The 24,530-nt window shown below is 43.6% G+C and overlaps 3 protein-coding genes across 12 annotated transcripts in view; 1 reads left to right on the forward strand and 2 right to left on the reverse strand.

Moving 5' to 3' along the window:
* The window catches only part of lef1 (lymphoid enhancer-binding factor 1), a 46,889-nt gene extending 32,784 nt beyond the window's left edge, over positions 1-14,105 (forward strand). Inside the window, exons 9-11 of one of the 9 annotated variants that reach the window (XM_084382079.1) lie at positions 1,932-1,971; positions 2,590-2,625; positions 12,528-14,105. In XM_084382079.1, the coding sequence (XP_084238205.1) occupies positions 1,932-1,971; positions 2,590-2,618 (69 nt within the window). In that variant the 3' untranslated portion in view covers positions 2,619-2,625; positions 12,528-14,105. Of the gene's footprint in view, positions 1-1,922; positions 1,972-2,583; positions 2,626-12,527 lie in introns of all 9 variants that reach the window. The other 8 variants (XM_084382076.1, XM_084382078.1, XM_084382077.1 and 5 more) reach the window with 8 other exon arrangements.
* A 1,832-nt stretch (positions 14,106-15,937) lies between these two features.
* hadh (hydroxyacyl-CoA dehydrogenase) lies at positions 15,938-19,721 on the reverse strand. Its single transcript, XM_084382181.1, has 8 exons — positions 19,530-19,721; positions 18,033-18,161; positions 17,790-17,947; positions 17,397-17,523; positions 16,801-16,890; positions 16,645-16,717; positions 16,388-16,504; positions 15,938-16,267 (listed from the first exon to the last, which is right to left on the reverse strand). The coding sequence occupies exons 1-8, from the start codon at positions 19,644-19,646 to the stop codon at positions 16,149-16,151; spliced, it is 930 nt and encodes a 309-aa protein (XP_084238307.1). The 5' UTR covers positions 19,647-19,721; the 3' UTR covers positions 15,938-16,148.
* Positions 19,722-20,044: 323 nt separating this feature from the next.
* On the reverse strand, positions 20,045-24,516 carry cyp2u1 (cytochrome P450, family 2, subfamily U, polypeptide 1). Of its 2 annotated transcripts, XR_014624754.1 has the most exons (6): positions 23,966-24,516; positions 22,562-23,212; positions 21,796-21,957; positions 21,478-21,645; positions 21,100-21,365; positions 20,045-20,965 (listed from the first exon to the last, which is right to left on the reverse strand). XR_014624754.1 is itself a non-coding variant. In XM_084382032.1 (5 exons), exons 1-5 carry the CDS (start codon positions 24,399-24,401, stop codon positions 21,184-21,186), a joined length of 1,599 nt encoding a protein of 532 aa, XP_084238158.1. In that variant the 5' UTR covers positions 24,402-24,516; the 3' UTR covers positions 20,045-21,183. The 2 variants fall into 2 exon arrangements, 1 of the variants encoding a protein (XP_084238158.1); XM_084382032.1 differs by having other exon boundaries at positions 20,045-21,365.
* Between the last annotated feature and the right edge of the window lie 14 nt (positions 24,517-24,530).

Consider the following 24,530-nt stretch of genomic DNA (forward strand, 5'->3'; position numbering starts at 1 on the left):
GATTTCATGTTGTTTGTGTACGTCCTGCATGATTTGCTCTTTAAATGGCACACGGGCTAATTCACGCTAGTCGGTGCCATGCTAATGGGGTCCATTTGTGGGGGCTTTGTTTCAGCCTAATGTGTAATTCATGGCGCTGTTATATTACCGTCCGCACCGAAATGGATTGTAGCATTGTGGACATGATTATCGCCACAGTGAGTGAAAACTGCCTGGTAATGGTTATGCTAGTCTTTGATGTTCCATATCAGCATGGATGTAAAAAGCAGCTGTTAGACTGAGCTGAGGAGGCAGCAGCAGCAACCTTTGCTCCTCTAGCTGCCCATTTTGTTAGTGAATGTGGGAGGTTCAGCTGGATTTAGAATGCAACTCTGTTTTCGGTGTGTATATCAGTGTGCGTGCGTGTGTGTGTGTGTCGTCAGTGTGTGGCGTGTATGAATTTGTGAGAGCGAGCACCAGCCTTTTATTAAAAGTGTGGCTCCGGCACTCACGTTCACTCCACCACCAAAGTGCTTTGTGGTGTTTATCTGCCTCCCCTCGGACACCGACAGCATCCCTCCTCCTTCTGCCTCCACCGCTCCGCTGCCAAACTGCCTCGCTGAGGGAGGAGGAAGACGGTTTTCTGAAGCCACACAGCTGAAGATACACAGCATCAGCTAGTGACAGTTTCTCATTTAATTTTCCAGCTTTGTTAGTACAAACATATTTGACAGGTAGTGGAGGGAAAAAAGTGGAGGAATGGCTTCCCACTTGGCATACCAAAGAGATAAAGGGAAACAATATGTTTAACGCAACAACATTTCTCGCAAGTATCCCTGCGAGCGCTCCTCTGTGACCCCTCCCACAAACAACATCCTCAGCTGTGCACAGGCACGGCGCATCATGCCTGGAAACACCCAAAATAGGTAACGCAGTGGCATGGAGAGCGTGTAGCATTCATAGTTTTGCTGTGTGTACCCCCTCTCTCATCCTTTCTCTCACCCACTCTCACTTAGTCTCTCTTCTTCCCTGTCTGCCGCAGCAGTAGAAGGCAGATTAGCTCATGAATAAGTGGATTAGCAGACTTTGCAGCAGGAAACCAAAGTGCTGCTCATATTTGACTAGAACGACTCTACGCTGCTATCTATACCTATAGTCTCCCCCCTGGGGATTTAGCATAAGCTATAAATCCTTACACACTCCCACCACCTCGCTGGAAAAAGAGTGGCGCTCTTCACAGTCATTGAGCTAGACTAGCCTAATTACACTGAGCATTTTAAATTGCACTTCATGTTAATATTTGTCATTAGAGGGACTTCAAAGGTAGTGGAAATGTGGCACAGACGGGTCACAGCGGCAGGACAAGCTGCGCCTCTATCCGGTTAGGATGGTCCCGGCTCAAAATAGGACGACAAATGATCAGAAAGGAAGTCATTTAAAGGCACAGTGTGTAATTTCTGCCACCAGGGCGCCTCGATCAAAACAAAACAGAAGACGTAAGCAGTGTGGAATCATGGGAGTCGTCGCCTTCATTGTTTACCACCACTGCCGATGAAAATCAAGAAATGGTCATGGACGTGACCTCCTTCCTGTCTCTCTGGTGCATCAAATGAAACGTACCGTTACCTTGATTAAACGACAAATCTCTCTGGATAATATAAGTACACAACAACAACAAAATGTACATAGACATTTTAATGTATAAATGTGACATACTTCTGCTTTAAAAGCAGGCAGAGCTCACTAAACACCATGTCGGACTCTTTCCTCGGCCCGTCCCTCAGCGTGGCAGTTTGCTCGCGGTGTCCGGAGTCCGAGGGATGCTGGTTTGGTTGCCCAGCAGGGGATGAGTGAACATGGCAGTCAGCAGCAGGATACCAGAGTGGTCTAGTGAGCGTGAGTGCTGGAGCCACACTTTATGTGTTCCTCTGTATATTTTTTAGGGAAAGAAGAAGAAGCGGAAGAGGGAGAAGATGCAGGAAACGGCCCCCGGTAAGCACACGGCCCCTCCAAGTTCCCTTCTCTTTTTCTACTTTTTCTGTCTGTTGCATCTTGAAGTTGTGAGTTACGCCATCTTTTCACGGTAACACATAATCTTTAAGAGTATGCTGCTGCATTTCTGTTAATGCACACTCTGTTAATCTCCCAGTAGACAGGGACAAGTCTGACTAACGTTACCTGCTATCCTCACTCTGGCTTCAGTAGACTGGCTCGTTTCTGTGCAGGCAGCATAGTCCTCCACTTTTCTTCTAGATTTCCTTTGTGTACACCCCTCCTTCCTTTCCATTTGTTCCTTCCCTCTCTCTCATCCCCGTCTTCACATATTACACCTACTTTGGGATTAGTCTGTCCATTCTATACGACTTCTTACCGATTCTGGGCTTTGCACTATTTGTTTGCCTGCTGCTCCACAGTTATGTCTTTCTGCTGACCTTGTTTAGCTGCGCTTATGAGCCTCCTCTCAACTCTGCAACTGTAATCCATTGAGAATTACATCTTAAGTAAAATGTCAGTATTTTTTTTTTTTTATTTCTTTGGATGGTAAAGATCTAAGCCATCCAGACACCTCCAAAATTTGTTAAAAAAAGATGCAATTTTCTGCAGGTACAGGCCAGAGAATGAAAACGGCGTACATCTGAGAAAATGGTAAGACAAACCCCCTCTATCCACCCTCCCTGTCTGATCAGTTCAATATATGTCAAGTCTTTTTAAACTGCTCAACACTGACTTGAGAGTATGTACTCACAGACTAATCCTAAAAAGGTCCACCCTAACCTCGCCATAGTCATTGTGTCAGCGGTGTTAAGGCCTGAAGAGGGATTGTGCTTTGTGTGTGGAGTTTGCTCAATGGCCTCGGCACAATAGGCACTGGATTTTCTCCCTCTGTGTGCGTGTGTGCATGTGTGTAATTAAACGTGTGTGAGTGTGTATGTCGAACTGGCTCGATTGGATGTGTTTTGGATGAAAGGTCAAGATGTTGTGTCAGCACTTTGCGGCTTATTTTCCTTCCATCGTGTGTGAAAAATGTCCAAATAAAAAGGAAAATTGTTGCTTAATAAATCAGACATCTCATCCACTTGGTGTTTTTCTAAACACCGACTGAATGATACATCTGAAAACAGTTTTACTGGCCCAGAACAGTTTTTTTTTTTACTGCTGGTGCAGGCTGAAATGTCAGCTCAGCCCCATATGGACTACATGTGTTGTCTCCCTCTGCATCTTCGTGGAGCAGAGCACGATTCAGCAGCTTGTTTGGCAGAAACGTAATGAGATGCTATACCTTAATAAGATTTCACGCTATCTGGGGTTTCAGGGTGTCTATAATGCCTTCATGACAAAGGCACTCCACAGTCGTTTTTTTTTTCCATTTTACATGTGAATGATATGTTGAGATATATTGATTCAGATGACATGTCAAACCCTCACCGAACTGTCACCTGTCCTTTTTTTCCTTTCAAAAGACGGATTAATGTTCCCAATATGTGGCAAAGGCAACTCTATTTTCCCTCTTTCACTCTTCCTTACTCTCGTTGCTCTGCCTCCCTCTGAGTCTGGTAGCATCCTGTTGTTCCGCTCCCTTTCGGCGGCAGAAAAAGCCGGGCAGATGTGACAAATCTGGTCTTACGTCGAAATCCCCCCCCCCCCCAACCACACAAAGGTTTTCCACTTGATCGATTCCTGACCCAGTGGCTCTCTCTGAACCCAAAATTGGGCTGCTTTTCTTTTCGTTTTTTTTTTCTACTCTCTCTCTCGCCACAGCCGGTTTTCAAAGCACAGAGAGAGAGCGAGAGAGCGCTAAAAAGCACTTTATCTCTGATCCAATAATTAGCAGCGCCTAGCCGCAGCGGGATGGACACCCTTGCTGATTCTCAGTGACAGCCTTAAACTAATATGCATAATACCGAGGATACTGCCACAACTCCCCAAGCCCTCAATTTATGCAGATCCCAAAGAGCTGGATTGAGGTTAGCTTGGTGTAGACGCCAAAAAAACATATTTTAAATGAACTCGTTTGTCTGTTTCTTTTCATCTGCCCCTCGCCTCTACCCCATCATGAAAAATCTGAAAGGAAATTTGTTAATGAGTTAAATTCGAAGACACAATTTGAACACCTTTTTTGCGTGCGACGGTTCGACGCGGTGAGTGTTTTTCCAATTTTTTAGCGCCAATGAAGAATATTCAGCAGAACAAAGTGAAATGTTTCAGTCTAGGTAGATTTTTATGAAGGGAGAATTGACTCAAAACACATTCGTATTAACATATTTTATAGCTTCTGAAGAGTCTTTCTGCCTGTGAGGCAAACCAGGAGTTGAGTCGTCGCCGGGCTGTGTTTTATGGCTTGCCGTTGCTTCTCTTTGTTATCTTTAGCATGTCAAACACTGGGCCCGCCACACAGCTGGCTCTCACCACAGTGGAGCGCAGCACTCTGAGAAGTCATTACTCCAACAATGTGAAATGAGGGTTTCCGTCTCTTCCCCATCGTCACTCCCTGCCCCAGCCACCACCACCCCTTCGTTTTTTTTCCCCTTCCACTGACTGGAAATGTGCAGTTTTACCCCACCTTTCCTCGCCACTCCTGCACCCTTCTTTTATTTAGTTTCTCTCTCCCTCTCTTGCTTCCTCTCGCGCTTTTAGCCTTTTGTCTGACTAAGCCTGCTGATTCACAGCCCTTTGAGATAGTTATCTGGCCGAGACACATACATGCCCCGGAGGCTTTCTCCTTTTTCAGCCACTGCACATTTTTTTCACAGGGGGGAGACACTCCTCTCACAAAGGTGGGCCTTTTTTAATCTGGCCATGGAGTTTGCAAACACTTGCAAACCTCCATAAAACTGCACGTGAGTCATCTTGCTCAGACTCTTATGAAGGTGCTCTTTTGTTGACATCTTTGACAATGGACATCTGTACAAATGAAGAGGTATTTTTCAATCCCATGATCCAGGATATCTTTTAGGTATTACAGTAACAATTTATAGTAATGTAGATGTATTAATCACATATTTTCATTGGCCATATGTGAGCTGATTTTCCCGGTGTCCCTCGTCGATTTGTTTAAGTTATTAAAAGCTGCTGGATGGTAGATTTCCTTGCAAAGGACCAGGATAGGAGTTTTTGCAACTTCATGCACGTTCTCGAGCGCCTCGTCTCAGCAACAGTAGCTAGTAACATTCGTTTAGAAATGGAGACCCCTAACATAAACTAGCCGACCGGCCTCCATCACAACACAGAAGTTCCACAGAGCGCCTTGGTTCTTTTTTTGGCACAAGCTCCTCATCCGCCATGTTGCAAGCTTTACCTCGCCTTGCATGGTTTAAAATTAAAAGAGCCACGTGAAGTACTCCATCCAATCAGCGTAGACATCTTTTTTAGCCAAATCCCTCCATGGAGAGAGGCAGGGATGATGTATCTTTGTAGGCTAACCTGAAAAGTTAGCATCGCCCTGGTTCCCCCATGGGATTTTTCAGTTGGGATTTTTGACTGTCGCAGAAAAAAGTCTTGGCAGTCGCCTTTTTTAAGACACATAAACACTTAAAATTTTATGTTTTTTATGTCTGAGAACAAAATATGAGAATCGCGTAAGCTTGTGTTGACCAAAAACTTATTTCAGACATGTAACGACAGAATCGCAGGATTGGATGGACCTAGTAGGCCATTGTCGTTTCCTTTTCTCAGGAAGTGAGGACCACAAACTCATATTTACTGCTTGACGACTCGATCTCGTCTCATATTGTGAATTTTTGCAACGACTAGAATAATTGTTCCCAAGGTTTCTGTGTGTAATGTTTTTTAGTCTCTCAACGGATTAAAATAGGCATACATTTAAAAAAAAAAAAAAAAACGGACTTCCTGCGGCACTCTGCTCGTCACTGAGGTTATGAGAAGTTTGGAAACAGAAGTGAGAGGACAATACATACGGCGCTCTCAAAGGAGATTGCAGGCGCCTTCGAGATCGATCACTAAAATGGTCAGAACGCCCACCCCTAATTAAGATCTGATAAATGAGGGCCATCTCTAACCACATGTCTTGGTCCAGCAACATAAAAGAAAGTGTTGTTCGAGCAGGAGCTTTGGTGGCTGGCTACCCTCTCCTCTCCTCTCCTGCTCCCTCTGATGTGTGCAGCCAGAAGTCAGCTGTCAAAAGACTTTGATGAGCGAGGAGGGAAGAAGAAGAAGAGGGAGAGAGGGGGGAGGGCGCGAGCACGTTTGGGGGGGGAGAGGGAGGGTAAAAAAAAAAAAAGGGCCAGAAGAAAATCCCTCATTCTCCAGAGTTCTGAGTTTACCCAATCTCACTCGACTGCCACTCATCCTTCAGTCTCCATCCCTCATTTCTTTCCCTCTTCTTCTCCCTTTTTTTTTTTTTTATTTGTTGCCTCTCATCTTCTCTCTCTCAGACCCTCATCACTCTCTGCACATTTCTCTCTCACACACACACACACACACACACACATCTGAGCAGCCAGCCACACACCCCGGCTGCAATTAGGCAAGATTCAGCGTCTGCCTCTATTTCCCGAGTCGTTTCAATTTGGCACCAAGCCTCTAGGCCACTGCGGCACAGCCCAGTGCCTCCACACCCCGCCTTATTAGTGACCTGGGATAATTGGGGAAGGAATCGCAAAAAAAAAAATGGGGGGAAAAAAAAAAGTCTGGGTATCGCTCTGAGCAGCACGCAGGAGTTGAGAGGATGTTTTTAAAACTACTTCGCACAAAAAGAGGAGTGGGAGGCGGAGGAGAGAGATTTGGGTTGAAATCAGAGCGACGCCCCGGTTAATGTTTCTCCGGGTGGGAAACAGAATCGGAAACGTTCACCCCCTCTCACTCCCCTGACCTCCACAAAGCCAAGTCTGTGAAGAAAAATGACCCTCTCAGCACTTAGTTCGTAGACTTCCAGAGGGTGGCAGTATGTCAAACTCCGTGTAATTTAAGTGTATGTGGTTTTAGCTCGGGAGTAGCCATCCCTCACCCTGACATGCTGCTCTTATCCTGGCCTGGCAACCTTATTTGACACTTTAAAGAGGAAAAAAAAAAACATTAAGAGGGAAGTATAATAACCCTCTTAAAAGTCTGTTTACATGTGAGAAAATGCAGCTATAGCGCTGCCATTGTTTAGACTGGGGCTTGAAATTTGTTTTGATTGAGTCACGGGCCCATTGTGTTGTGGTTTGGCCAGCTGCAGTAACAGTATGAGGGTCCAGTCTCTCAGCTTTCTTTTTTTGTGATGTCTTCTCCACTTCCTCTCTTTCTCTCCCTCCGCCGCCTCCTCCTCCCCCCCTCAGCCTTCGGAGCTATGTGACCTTATAAAACGCTCCCCCTCGTGAGATGCTTATCTCTGAATGAAAGGCCCCCCAGGTAACACGGCGGGCACAGACAGGAAGAGGACAGCGGTGTTTGTTTTTTTATTTTACTCTCGTCATTGTTAATGGAGGCAAAACCTCACCCCGAGCTCCATCTTTTTTCCCCTTCTTCCACTCCCGTTTCCTCGCTCCTCCTCTGTCCTGACGGAGAATATGAGTGGCGGCGGAGGCCTTTGAAGCGAGACCACAGCAGAGGGAGCAGTCATTGTGCCGGCTCTTTGAATCTGCAGTAACTCCCCCCTCCCTCCCTCCCTCCCGACATCTCCCGGCCTGCAGCGGCTCAGACTGAGCTGTGCGGGGGCACACGGCCAGACTTCAGCTGCCCGGGCCCCCAGCGATGCTGCCTCAGATGTGGGCAACGCCTCCCTCCCTTCCTCCCACACCCTCCTGTACTCCCCTAGTCTCACCCACACATGCCTGAGGTTTGGGGTTGCGGTGACTCCCCCTCCCCTTTTCCCCTTTTGACCACAACCAGACCCCACCCTTCCCTCCTCTCCAGCATTTTACACAGACGCTTCTTCCCTCGTCTTCCTCTTTCAGCCCCTCCTGACTGACTTGTTAGTTTCTGATAGCCCCCGTGGAAAAGCTCCGACATCCCCTGAGCCTGCCTTTTGATTGGAGGTTAAAAATATCAAAGGGGCGACTTCTTTTATGTTGAATGTCTCGGAGCCAAAGAAAGTGCTGACTGTGCACAGCATTTTGTTTAAAACATCGCTTTGTCTTCCAGGTGCTTTGTTTTTTTTTTTTATTGCCCTGCCGATGTTATTTTCCCCCGTTGTCTTTAAGAGCGCCGCTGCCACAAACGTATAGAGAGGAGGCTCCTTTTTAAAAGGTGTCGCCGAAGCCAGCCGTGTGATCCAGAACCCGGGTCACTGCCAAAACACGCCACCGCACCAGACTCTGATCTAAATGTGTGGATGATTACTAAGTAGAGCTCTCTGAGCCAGACTGAACTGAGTGGATGATGTAACAAAGGGTTGGCGCTCAGTGTGTGCTGGATCTCAGGTTGAAGTTGGAGGGGCTGCGGTTTCATTATTAGTCTACTCATCAGAGTCCACAGACGCTGAGAGAAACGCTGGTTCGGTTTCTGACAGCAGTGGTGACATTTGTCAGCAATGGTTCTTGTAACTCGAGCTGAACAATTTGGGTAATTTGAAGTCATTTACAAGCAAAAATACCGAACATTCACTGGCTTCAGCTGCTGTTTTTCTTTTATTAAATAACTTCAACATCTTTAACTTCGGGAAAAGCACACTGACGTGTTTCAGACAATGTTTCTAGTAGTAACCCAAAACAAATTATGAAGCCGACAATGAGCATAATATGTCTCCTTTGAGCTCAGTGTGGTTGCTGTTGCCACGGCCATGTTGGCTGTGCCTGACCCTGCCTAACTCCTGGCTAATCTAAAAATGGGCCAAGAAGCCTGGTTGCTAACAGCTAGCTATCTGACAATACAAAAAAGACAAGTGAGTTGTACCAAAATTCCCCGCCTGTGATTGCTGTAGAGCCATTTTAACATGGGGATCAATATAAACCATTTATGGTATGTTGATTAGCTTGTGGAGCCTCAAGTGGCCATCGGAGGAACTGCTGCTGTTTTTGGCACTTCGTTGATGGCTTCGTTTTCTGCCCCGACTGTTGCTGCTTGGTATCAATAAGGAATAAGGTTGCATTCACTACATTAATCACATTTGACTTGTCCAAAGAAGTCAAATGGAGCAAGAAATATGTGCAGTCTGACAGACAGGTTGGACAGGAACTCACTTTTAGTTTGACTTCAAAATAAAGCGGCTGAACCGTTGGCTTGTTTACAGCCCGTCTAATCACCGGCTGCACACTTGACTACTTTATAGTGATGTCACCATGTTCCCAGATCTCAACTGATGAGTACAATATTATCATAACTGAGAATGATGGCCAAAACTACGCCAGTACGACCCGTCTTTTAAGATGGCTCTGGCACATCTTTCTTTACTTGCACTTCTCTCTCAGCCTTCAGTCTTTCCCGCTCGCTTCTCCTCCAAATCTCCCCTCTCCTCTCTGCCATGGTAAAGTCTGCGCCTCAGCCTGCACTGGAGACACCTCTCTCCACTCGGCTTATTTTTAGAGTAATTTGTCGGCGGTGTTTTCCTTTTTAATGGCACCAAAAGAAACCCCAGAGCTGTGTGTCGGGGAGAGAGAGGGAGCTGAGGAGGCGGGTGGGTGAGTCGGTGGGTTTTTGGAGGTGAGGGGGCTATGAGGCAGGCGGGCCCCAGCTGCGGGCGCTTTGATTTGGCCTGGGAGGTGAAAGCGGCGATTGAGACGCGAGGCCGTGCCAGTTATCTTAACCTCCCACACTTCAAAAGCCGGGCGAGAGCATGTCCGACCCCTTCCCCTCCCTCCCGTCCCGTAGAGGGAAAGGAATTGGGGGGAGGAGAGAAGGGGGGAGACTAAACCTTCGCGAGCCCTCTGAACAGAGGAGCGTTTCATTTCCTGCAAAAAAGTCCAGCCGGCATTCCTGAGCACTAATGTAGAGGGAGGCGGAGGAGGAGGAGGTGGAGGGAGGTGAGGGGAGGGGAGGGGAGGGGAGAGGAGAGGAGGGGTCAAGTTGCTCCTGAATCCCAGTGTTTGTGTCGGCTGGACCTTGTGAAGAGCTGGCCTGGTGCCCCCCTACAACCAACCACCACGCACATACACACCCCTGCTGTTACCACCAACCCTTTTTTTTTTTTTTTTTAAACTTGCACGCACACACACACTCACACACTCCTCGCCCACAGCCCCTCAGGCCTCTTCCCCAGGCAGGAAGGCCAGAGCTTTTCATGTCTGTGGTGGGGGAAGGAAAAATGCTCCCCAGGAAACAGGGTGCAGTGCCGGGCGTGCGGGCCCGCTTTGAGATCCTGGGATGAAAAGAGAGAGGGCGGCGGAGGTAAATAAAAGCGACAGGGGCTCTCTCTTTCTCTCTGAGCGCTGTGCTCCTTTTCAGTTTTCTGCTCTGTGCAGCTCGGGGTCAGCTCTCCTCGGGAAAGGTGGCCTCTGTCCTGTTCCCTTTTATCCACATGTGGTAAAGCAGTCTGCAGGGTGGTGTGTGTTCGTGTGTGTGTGTGTGTGTGTGTGTGTGTGTGTGTGTGTGAGTGTTAAGATGCAGTGAGCAGCAGGGCTCAGCTGACTTTCTCTCCTACAAAAACACACTCTTGGCTTTGCCACAAGGGAAAAGCAAACTAATACCGTTTCTTTTCCTTTTTCCGTCTTCACAAAACATCCATCTTTTTAGTCGCAGGAGGCATCCATCCACCTCTGTCTCTGCCTCTCCACTTTGATCACAGATTCTATTTGATGCTGCTCGGGTCTAAAATAACTCTCCTTGGCTTGTCAATAACTGAAGCTAACTCTGTTATGTTAGCTCAAGCCCGGATCGCGAGAGGGAAAAGAACACTTTTAGCAGCCTGACAAACAATTTCCCCGTCAGGGAAAGGGGCCAATTTCATAAGAGTCCCGTGAAGTAGATTGAGCAGTCAGGTAACATTTTTACACCGCGGCGTCAGTCTGCACCTGAACGACGTTGGCTCATATAATTACCAACATAAACCCACGAACTCTGCTAGTTTTAACCAGCTGGGTCAACGTGGCGATCCTCCTGTGCGGAGTGTATTTCCTCGTCTTGTTTTCCCAACGCCCACCTGCAGCGCCGGCCTAAAATGTCAACCAGAAGCTGCACAATTGGGTGCTCGCCTTGAGAGCGCGAGAGGAGGAATGAGTCAGTCAGGGGAGGGCAGAGAAGAGCGCAGCGCTGCCAGCTGGGTCACGGCAACCCCCATGTTGGAGTAGATCAAAGCTAGCCCGGCCCACATCCTGTCACTGACCTATAACCCCTCTGTAGTTCAGTGCCTCGCTCGACACTGCTGCAAAGGCTTTCATTCAATCAGCTGTAACACTACGAAGACAAGAGTAATGATTCATTTTGTAGATGTAATGACAGGTTGCTCGTCCCTCCCTGAACCGGGGAGGCGTGCTTGCGTGGTGAGACACTCTCGAGTCATTCTGAGTCATCTTGATATGTCTGGTTTTGGTTAATTTGATGTGAATGTGACCTGTGTTTGAGTGTTTGCTCCTGATGTTGTTTTTTTTTTTTCAGAGGTCGCAGAAGTACACACATTCTTTGCTCAAGACGAAGTGCAGATACTTGCGTAGAAATAAAAGAGTAAGAGTCAAGTAGAAGTACTGATACAGCGTCTTTACTCGAGTACAAGTAAGAAAGTACAGGCTCTGAAATGTAAAAAATATCCCTCTGAAGGCCATTTCTACAAGCAGATTCTGCGCAGAGCTAACTGAACCTCACATTATATTCATATAATTCAAAGACTATTTAAAGGTGCACTATGTAGTTTTTGGGACGGAATTTTAATCGGAAGAGAAAGATCTTCATTGAGACTAAATAAACAAACGCTCTTTGCTTTCATGACTGAATAAACTGAATAAACAAACTGACCTTAAAGTTCAACACAATTTCATACTGTTTTACTTTGTTTATATTTGCTGGACCCTGCCTCCTTTCTAGCTTCTGGGAATCTTAAGTTTCCTCTGAGGAAGGCTTATTTATTCAGTTATGGAAATAATATACATTTCTGAGTTTGTATTATTACCATATCAGTATTGTAAACGTTACCCTTCTGAGTTTCTAAATTGCTTTTCCTACATAGTGCACCTTTAACTTAAAGGTAGAATCGGTAGCTTTTGTCCAAGCTGTTCGTAAACGCACCCAAAATTAGATCGTTGAGTCTCATTCCCACGACGTCAAATACTCACATTGTGGGTCGGTAAAGCTGGCAGAGCACAGCAAAAAATTAGGACTACACACTAACATGCCCTTTCTCCCTTTTTCGAGTCTCCCTCACTGTCTGTTTCCATCCTGTGACGTCTTTAATGTTTCATCTCGCTACGTCTGCCGTGCATGATGTGCACTCATTGGCTGAAATCAGCCTTGTGATGTTGAGAAGGCGGCAAGCAATGACGCAAAATGAAAATAATTGATAATTCCCATTAAAACTTAAGTAACTAGCCTGTTTTGAAAAAGTAAGGAGTAGAGGGTACAGATATGTGTTAAAATGTAGGGAGTCAAAGTAAAACGTTGTGTGTACAGATGCGGTTGCTTCATAATGTGGTTGATGAATGTCTCGTTTCCTTTCTTTGTGTTTTTTTTTTTGTCTTCTTCAGGAGGAAAACGTAGCAACTTCTCCACATGCAAAGCGAAGGCAGCAGCTACGGGCCCTCTGCTAGAGATGGAGGCCTGTTAGATTCCATGAAGACCCTTAAATCTCCAAACTGAAGCCTCCAGTTCTCAGAGGACCCCCCTCCTCCCACACCTACCCCAAATCCCTCCCAACCCCACACACCCCTACTCTACTTTCCAACACAGTCACATGCCGCCACCACCAACACCACCACCACCACCACCACCACTTCACTGTTTGACTCTACTCCCTTCCTGAAGGCGCCTGCTGTAGAGACACTGAACTGAACAAGACAATCATGATTAGTCGGAGCACCCTCACGCAACCACGTTCTCTCACTGAAAAACATCAATTTGACGTCCGTGTTTTGTCAGTTTCCTTTTTACAATCAGCTTTACTGCAATCCAAGGCACTGCACTGAAAAAAAAAAAACAAAAAAAGAAAAAACAGCAGCACAAACTTCTCCACCGCACCGCTCAAACACTCTAAACACCTGTTTCTATGTCACTGTAATTTATTTGTCACCTCGGTTGCTTTGTATAGTTCATTAGGCCGACATTCGATCCCTCAACACGTTCCCCCCCGTCTCTCTTCTCTCTTTCTCTCCCTGGATTTTTGAGACCATTTGGGGTTTCGCCCGATCGACCAAACACCTCTTTTTAGACTGCACTAAGGAAGACGGAGGGATCTCATCTTGTCTAAGAAAAACGTCCTCAAGACGCCATTTTAGTTCGTCGCTGACCAGTTGGTGCAAAAAAGGATCAACGTTTTTGATTTGCTTTTCATTTTTAGACTGAGTTTTATTTTGAATGCTTTTTTTGTATCTTGAACCCTCGTTTCAATTTCTCGGTGTATATTTTAGTGATTTTTTTCTTTTTTTTTTTTTAAATATTGTTTTTTTTATATAGTGGTATATATGAAAATAAGCTTTGGACACAGGAAAGCCATTTTTCTTGTTGAAGCATCTTGCAGAAAAATTGAAACTTAAGGCTTCTTTTGATAACTATTTGTAACAAATAGTGACCTCGAGTCTTGCTCAGATGTAAAATAATGCTCAGTATGTGTACTTTTTAAAACTGTCAGGATATGTCAATTTTCTTGGTATTTTTGCAGGCAACATTAGGACAAAGGCGAGAGTGATAGCTCAGAGGCCTATATTTTATTGTTCTAAAACATGACAAATGAAGCAGATATATATATTTACCCCAGCACTTGGCAGTCTTTCTTTTATTGCAATGGACCTTTGTCTTTTCTCTCTGGTAGCTAATAGTGTGGTCTTTAGCCATGTTGTTTATTCCATGCAAACATCTCTGTAACATTTTGATTTTAATGCTCTATTTTAGTATTACTTGATGAATTCCTTTTTTTTTTATTATCATGTTTTGGGTCACTGTCATCTTGGTTTAGCATTTTGCTTCCCAAGTGGTCATATTTGAACTGTTTCAACATGTTTTTTTTTTTGTTTTGTTTTTTTTGTAAGAAAAATAAAAAGGCACCATTGGCTCATTTGATCACTTGTGTGGTGGAAAGACCGGAGCTAGAAGTGCCAGATGTAACAGTCTGTGTCGTCCTTGGAGATTATTAAGCAGGTAAAACACACTGGATGTAATGTGTTTTTTAGTCTTTGTGGAAACTTCAAAAAGCTTTTTTAAAAAAATCAAGAAATTAAAACTCCAAAAGCAGACAAAGCTCGGGGCTACAGTTAAACAGTGTTATTGCAATGATAATGAAAAGGGAAACCGACATCATCTGAGTTTAAAAACATTTCAGTTGGGTAATAAGTTGATTTCAAGGGTGAGATCCGTCTTTTTTCCTGTGTCTCAGAACAGAATTTGTCAGGTGAGCACACACACACAAAAACCTCTTCAGGTAACAATTGAATTTTTGAAGTAAACAACATTTTTTGATGAAAGAGCCGAGATCAAAGACTTCTATTTATAGACAGACATGAAGCCTGTCTCATGAATGTCCTGATTTAAAGTAGAACAGCGCCATCTTTTGTTCGTGGTGGGCCAACAGAAACCAAGTGGTGGGGCAAATCAATCCCCGAGTTTATAGTGGTGTGTAAAAGATCTGACCGATGTTTCATTCTGTGCTTTCAAGTCAGTTTTCTTTATAAACCACTAAATCACCTTTCTCTAACCGCAACCTGATCCACACCCTCTATCCTTCGTCTCGACTTGGATAAAACAACAAAACTCACTTTAAATGGACAGAACAATAGCAGAATTACAATACCACGTAAATGGAAAGGTTAAGTATAATATAAGGTATCATAAAGATGCTTGTTGTTAGTTCACTTGACTGTTTCACTTCACTGTCAATATTGAAATGAGCAATATTTACACATTCACTGATTCTGGATTTCTCAATAGAGAGAAGCAGATGTGATTTAAAAATACAAGTTATCAATTTGTAACAAGATAATAAAAATTTCTTGTGAAGCAACGATGCCAAACAAGTTATTATTGACAGTGGAATATTCTTTATATGACTTAAAATATGTCTGCACGGGAACTTCTGACTTAATCCAATCAGATGGATATCTTTCAAAGTAAAAGTCTTCTTTGTACTAAATTCCCTCCTTCCATTGCCCTGGCTTTTGTTTACTTGTTGTGCTGCAGCTGATGCTTTTATTTTCTTCAGATGAACCACCAGGTGGAGGTAATGTGTCAAGATGAGACGCAATGCGCCAGCAAAGGCAGGGGAGAAAAAGATTGCTAGCTGGTACACATGCATTCTGTGTCCAAATACATATTATGTGAAATGCAGTATACAAAAATAGGAGTCCCTACTACATCCGGTCACATTTTGCATTATGCATGCTTTTCTGGCCGACAATCCTCTGCACAACAGAAGATTTGTCACATCAACTGAGGCACCAAGAGAGCCCAGCCAGAAGACAGCTCACTGGCACCTCTAAAATCGCATACTTTTTTTTTTTTTTTACTTCAAATTTCACAGAGAAGTCTGTGACGGAGGGACAGGGTTCGAGGTGCAATGTTATGACACAGTATTCTGTATTCTGTAGGGACAAAAGTAAAAATAAAAATAAGTAATTTGAAAGGCAGTTATGGATTTGAACACTGTAAATTTTAAAACATTAAAAAAATGGTCTTTTACAAATGTTTTATGAAGGAAATACATTCAACACATCTGTTAAACCATACACACAATGTGTTACACTGGAAGTAACACTGAAAGTTTAGTGTAAGAGTTTACTTTTATGGCACACTCAATTTAAATTGAGGGAAACACCTCAGGTAAATATAATAAAAACTCTAATGAACGTTGATTTTGTTCTTCTACCACAATAAATGTCACCCTGTTCTTAATGTGTATCTGCAAATCAGTCAACATGTTGTTAACTCCAAGTACGAGAACAGGCATGAATTATTTGAGAAAATTATTTAATTGGATCTCTTCATACATGATCACACAGAATAATTAATTCAGCGGAAGTCCATGTAAGAATGGACAGACAGACAAAAGTCGACCTTTAATGGAGAAGGCACTTGTTCTATTTCCTGTCAGTCCTTGTTGATGGCTTATTACCTGCACATCTGGTTCACAGCGACTTCTATCACCACACTGTAAAACTAAATCACTTGTACTTGTAGAATCCTTCTCCTGACTTTTTGCCCAATTTTCCCTCCGCGACCAACTTGTTTAGCAGTGGACTCGGGGCAAAGAGAGGGTTGTCAGGCTCCATTTGACTCCAACCTGCAATAGGAATGGAGTTTAACATTAAATATATCAGTTCAGCTTCATATTATCACAGGCTGTCAAACTTTTAAATTAAGGTAGCATCCACACGTTTTGTTTCCACATAGTTACACTCACCGTCAATAATGAACTTTGTGGTGTCTAATCCCACATAGTCTGCCAGCTCAAAGGGTCCCATGGGATAACCTGCACCGAGTTTCATGGCAATGTCAATGTCCTCTTTGGATCCGTGACCTGAGGAAGACGACGGGAAAACAAAACTGTCACCATGAAAAGCTCCAGAAGTGAATCAAATACTGGAAAATGATGATGACACATTGTTACGGACACTTTGTGTTTCTACACATTACTGGTACTCATGCAGGTATACATACCTCTCTCATGCAACCGGACGGACTCCAATAAGTAAGGAACAAGCAGGCGGTTGACAATGAATCCTGGTGTATCCTGAATAAAGACATGTTGAATGCTGCTGAGTGGGCTGTGAATTACATTACTACAACAATTTCTACTCCAAAATGAAATCCTACCTTGCAGGATACCGGCGTTTTCCCGAGAATTTTGCTGAAGTTCAGAAGGGAGTCAAAAGTCTCTTGGCTCGTTGCTGAGGTTCCAATGACCTGTGGAGGATGAATACTTGAGCGACTCTGACTCTAATGAAGTGTTTTCACTCCTGACTGTGTACATCACAGCAGCCAGAGAGACTTTATTACATTTTGTTTGTTGGAGCATATTTCAATTGTCAGTATGTATCCTTCCTCTTAAAGCTGAAAGGGAAAAAAAACAATAGCCTGGACTATTAAATCACACAAATCAAATGAGTATTCTACAACTCACTCCTGTGCACTGCTGGATGATGTAGCCCAGGTAATGTGTTAAAAGCTCGGAGGTGGTGAGCTCTGTATCCGAGAGCCATCTTTCTGAGAAATACACTTCTGACTTTGTTAATGGTAGATTAGATTGAGTTTTATACCGCTCTAATGTCTATCTGTAAATGTGAAGATACCACGAGCTTAGCTTAGCGCAGAGACTGGAAACAGGGGTGAACAGCTAGCCTGTCCAATGGTAGCAAAGTGCCCCTACCATTAACTTTAAAGTTTGTTTTTTTTGTTTTGTTTTTTTTTACCTCTACAAGCTTCATCATTGGGACTGGGTTGAAGAAGTGAAGGCCACCGAATCTGTCCAGCCTGTTGGTGGAGCTGGCGATGTCAGAGATGGGCAGGGAGGATGTGTTGCTGGCGAAGATGGTGTGTCTAAAACAGCGTGCAGAAAAACAGATGAGATGCATAACATGGACAGTGACTCATAGTAAAATTCATAATCTGGCATTCAGAACTTTCCATTTCATTGAACTTTAAGAAAACCACTGAATGTAATATGTGTCCTCTCCTCCCTCCCAGACCAGAAGCAATAAGAAAACCATTATCAGCTGTACCCTCTGGTTGCTATAAAACCTTTGCTACACTGGCTTGTGATCTAACACTTATAGCGTATAAATTGAACAGAAACAGGTTCTTACGCTGGTGCCGCCTTGTCAAGCTGACTGAAGAGATCCTGTTTAATTTTCAGATTTTCCACGATGGCCTCAATCACCAGATCTGAGCCCTGAACGACAGATACGGCGTCTGTGGAAGTCGAAACATTCTTCAGGACTTTCTGGATGAACTCTTCACCCGCCTGGAACAAGCCAGATAGAATAACTCCAATTAATGACACACATTTCACTCTTCTTAATTTAATCTGGTGATCTGCTGTGTCTCACCTCTGGTTTATCAGCATACTTCTTCTTTGCCACTCTTTTGAGGCTCCCTTCAATTCCTTTGACGGTCTTTTTAAGGATGTCCTCATTCGTGTCCACCAGCGTCACAGAGTGGCCAGTTGATGCAGCAACCTTTCAGAGAGAAATCAGTTCCATCAGCTTCTATTGGTGCCAGTCTTAACAGGCTCAAGAGGAGGAGGGATCAGTAAAGATCAAGATCTATTTCGCAAAAGAGACCTGGCAGCCGTACGAATTCGAAATCACAACATAGAAAAAGGCAACATATATCACATGATATACAAAAAAAATATCACAATAAAACAGAAGAATAGGTATTCTGACACAGACACAACAACATGCCTCTTTCACCTCACTCCTTATGATAGCCTTACATTTATTAAGGGATATAAATGTGTCTAATTCACATAAGGAAGTGGAGGCAAAACACCTGGCAAGAGGTGGTGAAACAGCTTGAACAGAAGAAAGTATTGTACAAAGATTAGAGAAACATAGTTAAGGGTAGAGCTGTAAATATTTATCGATTAGCTGTCAGCTATCAAAAGAACTGCCCACTATTTTGATAAATAATTGATTAAGGCAGGGGGAGTGGTAGCCTATAGGATAGAGAAGCAAGCTTATGACTGGAGGGTTGTCGGCTCAAATCCCCAGACCAGCAGGATAAATTTGGGTATCTGGTGGGGGGGGTGGGGGGAGCAAATGCTGAAGAGCCCTTGAGCAAGGACCTTAACCCCAGCTGCACAGTGGTGTGGTCAGGGTGTTTCTGATAAAGTTTAGCACTTTTTTTCAAAATGTTAATATTTTCCTCTCTGACACTGAATCTTTGGATTGTGATTGAAATTTTACACCATTTTTTTTGTGCCATTTTATAGACCTAAACAACTAATCAATAAATAATAATCAACATTTTTATGTATGTAAGAGCTGCAAAAACAGTTGTCATCTTGTACACTGTGAGACTGTTCACACTGAGCTTGTGGTGTAAAACTGGGAAACAGCTGAAGTCAACAATGGCAGTTTAGTGAATATGGACAGCGACACCTTGTGGCTAACTTTACTAACTGCTACAATAACCTACAGTTCATCAGAGTTGGATCATTGTCTTGTTATGTCACACCACAAGTAAACAACTGCGTTTAATGAATGACAGGTGAAATATTTCTTAGCATTACTTCCTTCTGAGGTCGATGGATGATTGTGCTTTGAGACAAACATTCACCAACAGAGAAACTATGGGCTTTAAAGGCAACTACGTGCTAAAACTTTGTAAGCTAAAACGACATGAAACACTTTGTTAGCTTCATTAAACACACACGAAACAGCGACATTTCTACTGACTGGTGTGCAAACAACAGTAGGAATAAAGTGTTTATAGTTTGAAACACACGGTCTGACTCGCAGCATGACAGCTTGCTAGCTAAAAGGAAGCTAACTGCTAGCTACTCGGCTAAAACAGGAGCGCAGGGACGTGTCGTCTCTCACCTGAGCTATTCCTGCACCCATCAGTCCTCCTCCGATCACTGTAACGTGTTTGATAACAACATTCCTCACAGCCGAGGACGAGAAGCCTCTGCAGACTTGGTGGGTGACGAAAGCCATGATGTGTGAACCTCCTGCAGGTCTTCAGGACTGAGACAGACTCGGATACACAGGAGGAAAAGTAGGAGGAAGGTCGGCGGTCACGTGACCAGGCAGACACTTGTATGACCTTTCACACACATAGTGATATAAATACTTCATGCAACATAAAGTCCTGCATTTATGTAACAAAAGTGTGCAGTATTACTGTCAGCAAACGTAATAATGCATGTGGAAGTTATATTATCATATATCAAAATATTTTGTTGATGTTATTCTGTTGCAACTGGTCGAGATGGAGCTAATGTTGGTACTTTATCTGAAACAAAGAGTGGTGAAAAGTAACTAAGTACATTTAAGTTACACGTTTACTTTCAGTACGGGCTTCTAACACTACACAGTATTTACACTACTCAAAATGAGTTAGAAATATTGGAATTTTATTGAATAAAGATGCAATTTAAATGATGATACTTAAAGGTGCACATGTGAGTGGATCAAGAGCAGTAGTTCAGTTTCACACCGGCTTTGTAGTCCAAACATAATTTTTACTCTCACTCTCACAGACAGATAACATAAAAACAGATGCAGTATGTTTGTGTCAGTAACATTTCTAGCACTGTGCCAACTGTTTCTTCCACTGCTCTGATAAAAGGCTGGTTTTATCTTATGAATTCTTCATAGCGCTACAACTTCTCCCATCCTGAAATGTCAACACTTAAAAACGAAAACACCAAAAAGAGTAAAAAATTGATCCAAAAGTAAGTATTCATGATAAATTGAGGTAATTATTACGAAGATAATCTCTTTTTATTGACAATTTGCCAATAATCTGTCTGCAAGGAAATATATAACTAATCTCTTGGGCAGAAAACTAAAATCTTTCTTTCTCTAATGCCACTATAAGGGGCAATATATAGACAGATATTTGTGTCACTTTCTGTAAATCAGTGATGTGCATCATACAAAAATAAAATGATAAAATGTCAGTGGATTATCATAACGATATGGCCTGCATGAATCATTGCTCACTTCTGCTTTAAAATCTTCTTATACTGTACTTTTGTAAAATCTAAATCTGAATACATTCTGGTATTTTTAAGTATCGTGTGTGTCCCGTCCTCTTCCAGGTCAGCATACTGGAGAGAAGGTCATGTGAGGTCATCATTCTTCACTTATATTTTACTTTGTTGTTCTGTTCTGTACACGCAACTTATAATGCCTGTCTGTCCGTCCTGTGATCCCTCCTCTGTGGATCTTCCTGAGGTGCTCTTTCATTTCCTTCCCAGCTACAAGGTTGTTTTTTTTCTGGGGAGTTTTTCCTCACTTGAATTGAGGATCTAAAAGACAGAGGATGTCATTCACTGTACAGATTGTAATGCCCACTGAGGCAACGCGATTGGGATTTTAAAATTGACCTGACTTAAAAGATATCCAGCAGGTATCTTTAATATTTATACTGTATGTGTCTCACATCTTCTGCCTTTTGCAAGATCCTTCACATCAGTGCAGCTGGTTTATAGGAAATCTGTTCAAACCAAGTCTTTCCACTTCCCCTTCATCTTCGAAGGCTCACACACACAGTGTATGGGCAGGGCGCCATTGTCAGGCCGAATCGTCCGTGCAGGGGAGGAGGAGGCGTTCCCTCTGGGAGTCTGAATTTGAAGGCCTGCAGTAAGCTGGTAACAGTCAGGAACAGCTCCATCTTGGCCAGCTGTTCACCCATGCACACCCTCTTACCTGAAGGATACAGAGAATAAATCTTTAGAGCCCAGTCAAACACGGATGATTAAAATTAATATGTAGATAAATGGTTCAGTTATTAAGCCCGTATGAGTAAGAGATGGCATACCGATCCCAAATGGTATAAAGCAGTCTTTCCTGAGCAGCTTTCCGTCACTGTCCAGGAAGCGTGTTGGGTTGAAACTGTCTGGGTCGTCCCACACAGTGGGATCTCGATGGACGGACCACAGGTTGGGCACAACAACGGTTCCTTTGGGAATAGTGTAGCCTCTGAACTCTGAAAAAGGAAATTATGAGAAATCGACCATAAGATCTTTTTTATTTAGTTGTATTATTGTCTGACACTCAGAAACTCAGAGAGACTGACTAGTTGAGCATTAACAGAGGATTAAGTGAAACACGAGGGGTCATAGGTGTTAAAGTGTACCTTCTGTTGTGGAGGCCATGTGAGGAATAGCCAGAGGAACAACTGCAGTCAATCTCTGCACCTCCATGATGGTGGCTTCGGTAAACGGCAAACTTCCCTTATCAGTGTAAGACGGGGCCCGCTGTATGCCCAGCACTTCATCAAGCTCTGTCTGGACCTTGTCTGAAATCAAAACATTAGAGGCAAAGTAAGTGCATCATTCTAACATGATTAATGAATTCCTTACTTCAGCAAACCAGCAGAAAAGAAGTGCCACTTTACCAGAAAGCGGTAGTAAAAATGCATGTTTATATGTGATAATCAATGTGGTTGTGGAGCAGTTGGAGAAGTGATTAAATGCATGATCGAGACAGACATTTTGCTGTCCTAAAACCAGGAAGTATTCAAGCTGTGGGTTCCCGCAGTGTTCCCAACTCCTATTTCACACACATTTATAAAGAAAAAAAAGGTCTGTGGTTCATATAAGCCTAAAAACATTTTGCTTTCAGTTCCACAACAAAAATTTGACCTGTCAGCATCTCTACTACACATTTCGAAGCTCTACAAAAATATGTATGTATGTTGCAATTATACAGTTTTATATTATCAAATCATTTTATATGTATTGGAATTGCATCATTGATTCAAGTGTTGATTTGTGCAAATTATCTTGTTGCAGAACATTGGATTGTGTGTGCATGTCATTAGTTGTTTTCTATTTCTTTTTCACAAGAGCATGTAAGCAGTTTAAAAAAGGATAAACTGAATGGACCTTTGCTTCTTGTACCTTGAATATCAGGGTGTAAGACCATGTACAGCAGAATCCATAAAACTGAATTAGCAGTGGTGTCAGTGCCAGCGATGAAGAGATCTCCTATTATATAAAAGAGATAATCTTCTGTAAAGCTGCTGTCCTTCTTTCCAGCAGCTTGCTGGTCCAACATCTTCATCAAGTACATGTCTGTGAGATCCCTTGGGTTCTCAGGATCCAATGTCTCTTGATGTGTTGTGATAATCCTCTTCAGAAACGCTGTGATGTCCCTTTCAACCTGCCGTAACTCCTTGAAGACCCCGAAAGGCAGGTAGTAAAGCAATGGAAAGATGTTGATGAGGACTGCAGGGCTGTTCACGCAGATCTCCAGCCCGCGCGCCATCAGGCCCACTATGGTGCGGAACTCGTGGTCTTCGTGATGGAAGCGCTGACCCAGGATCAGTGAGCAGATGACGTTTGACACGCCGTTGCTGATCAGTGGGGCCAGGTCCACACCGGTGCCACCAGACTCCTCATTCAGCCGCAGCAGCTCTGTTTTGATGATAGCCAGGCCCTGCCGGATGCAAGGCTCCAAGCTCAGCTTCCCCAGGCCGAAGTTTCGGAGGGTGGCGTGACAGAACTTGCGCTGCATTTTCCACACTGGCCCGTAGGGTGCGAAGACTATTCCTAAAATTAAGTTAAACCAGAAAGAGGAGACATATGGCTCAGGTCAGCAAAGAGAGCAGTTAGGTCGGGGTCAGTTTAGTCAGTTTTCATTATTTTCTCATAAAAACTGTAAAATATCTATTAATACACAGTTAGACTCATCAGTAGGGTACTTGTATTGTTGCTCGACGGGTAAATGTGTACATTCAGTTGGCAGTATACGCATCATCATCGCATGATGTACTGATGTGTTTGTATCATCTTTATTTATTATTATTATTATTATTAAACTATCAGAGAGGCGTTGATTCAACTTTACGGCCAGTAGGGTCACAGCAAGCAGGAACTCGTGTAGCACTGTATGGTATATAAGAAGCTACTAACCAGGGGAAATGTGAACCTATCCTTTAATATAGCTATGATCATACTGAGAGGTGTTTTTGTCCAGCCGAAGATTAATTTTTACTCACGATTAATCTGTTGATTATAGCCAAACAATTTCAAATCAAATTGTTTGGCAATTAATCGATTAATTGTTGAAGCAATCCAACTGCACCACAAACTACATCCTGTAAAATGACAATAAAGTAGAATCAACACCTTTCTAAAGTTTAAACAAAACTTATTGAAACTTTTTCACTTATAATAAGTTATTACATGACTTTTTGCATTGATTCTAGCTTGGTGCAGCCTAGCTAGTGAAGAGACAAGTAAGTGTGTTTGTTTATTGCCTCTTCCACGTTTACTCGACAGGTGCCCTTGAACGCACCTTACCTTTGCGCTTGGTCATGATGGTGATGGTAGGAACGTCGGGTCTGTCGGAGAACACCTCGGGATGGTTCGACAGAGCGTCTCTGACCACTTCGTAGCCATTAAGCACAACGACCAGCTGGCTCCCTACGAAAAGGCTGTAAACATTACCATACACGTTAGCTAGCTCTGTCAGCAAGACCACAGCGTTTTTTTCGCCGCTGTGCTCCGACTGCTGTCCAAACTTCCTCCGGATGAAAGCGGGGATGAGAAAGCCGCCAAAGTTACCGACTACCGGCCACGGTTTCGGACCCGGAGGAATATTAGCGAGGTCCCGCCGTTTCTGATAGAAACTAACTAAAACGTACACCGTGACGAACACTGTCAAAGCTACTGTTACAGTGTTTACTTGTGAGAGAACAGAGCTGCTCACATTCTCCAGCCACGACAGCGACACCATGGCGTCGGAGATAAAATAAAGTCCATCCAGTGAGCTGACATTAACCCGTTATCACCAGTTATCACGAAGTCCCCTCTAACGGCTGTTTAACGGAACGGCTCACGAACTTCCTGTGTTGTTGTGAAACGC

This window comes from Pagrus pagrus (assembly GCF_965226575.1).
Source record: "Pagrus pagrus genome assembly, chromosome: 2".
In the NCBI taxonomy this organism is placed as follows: Eukaryota; Metazoa; Chordata; class Actinopteri; order Spariformes; family Sparidae; genus Pagrus; species Pagrus pagrus.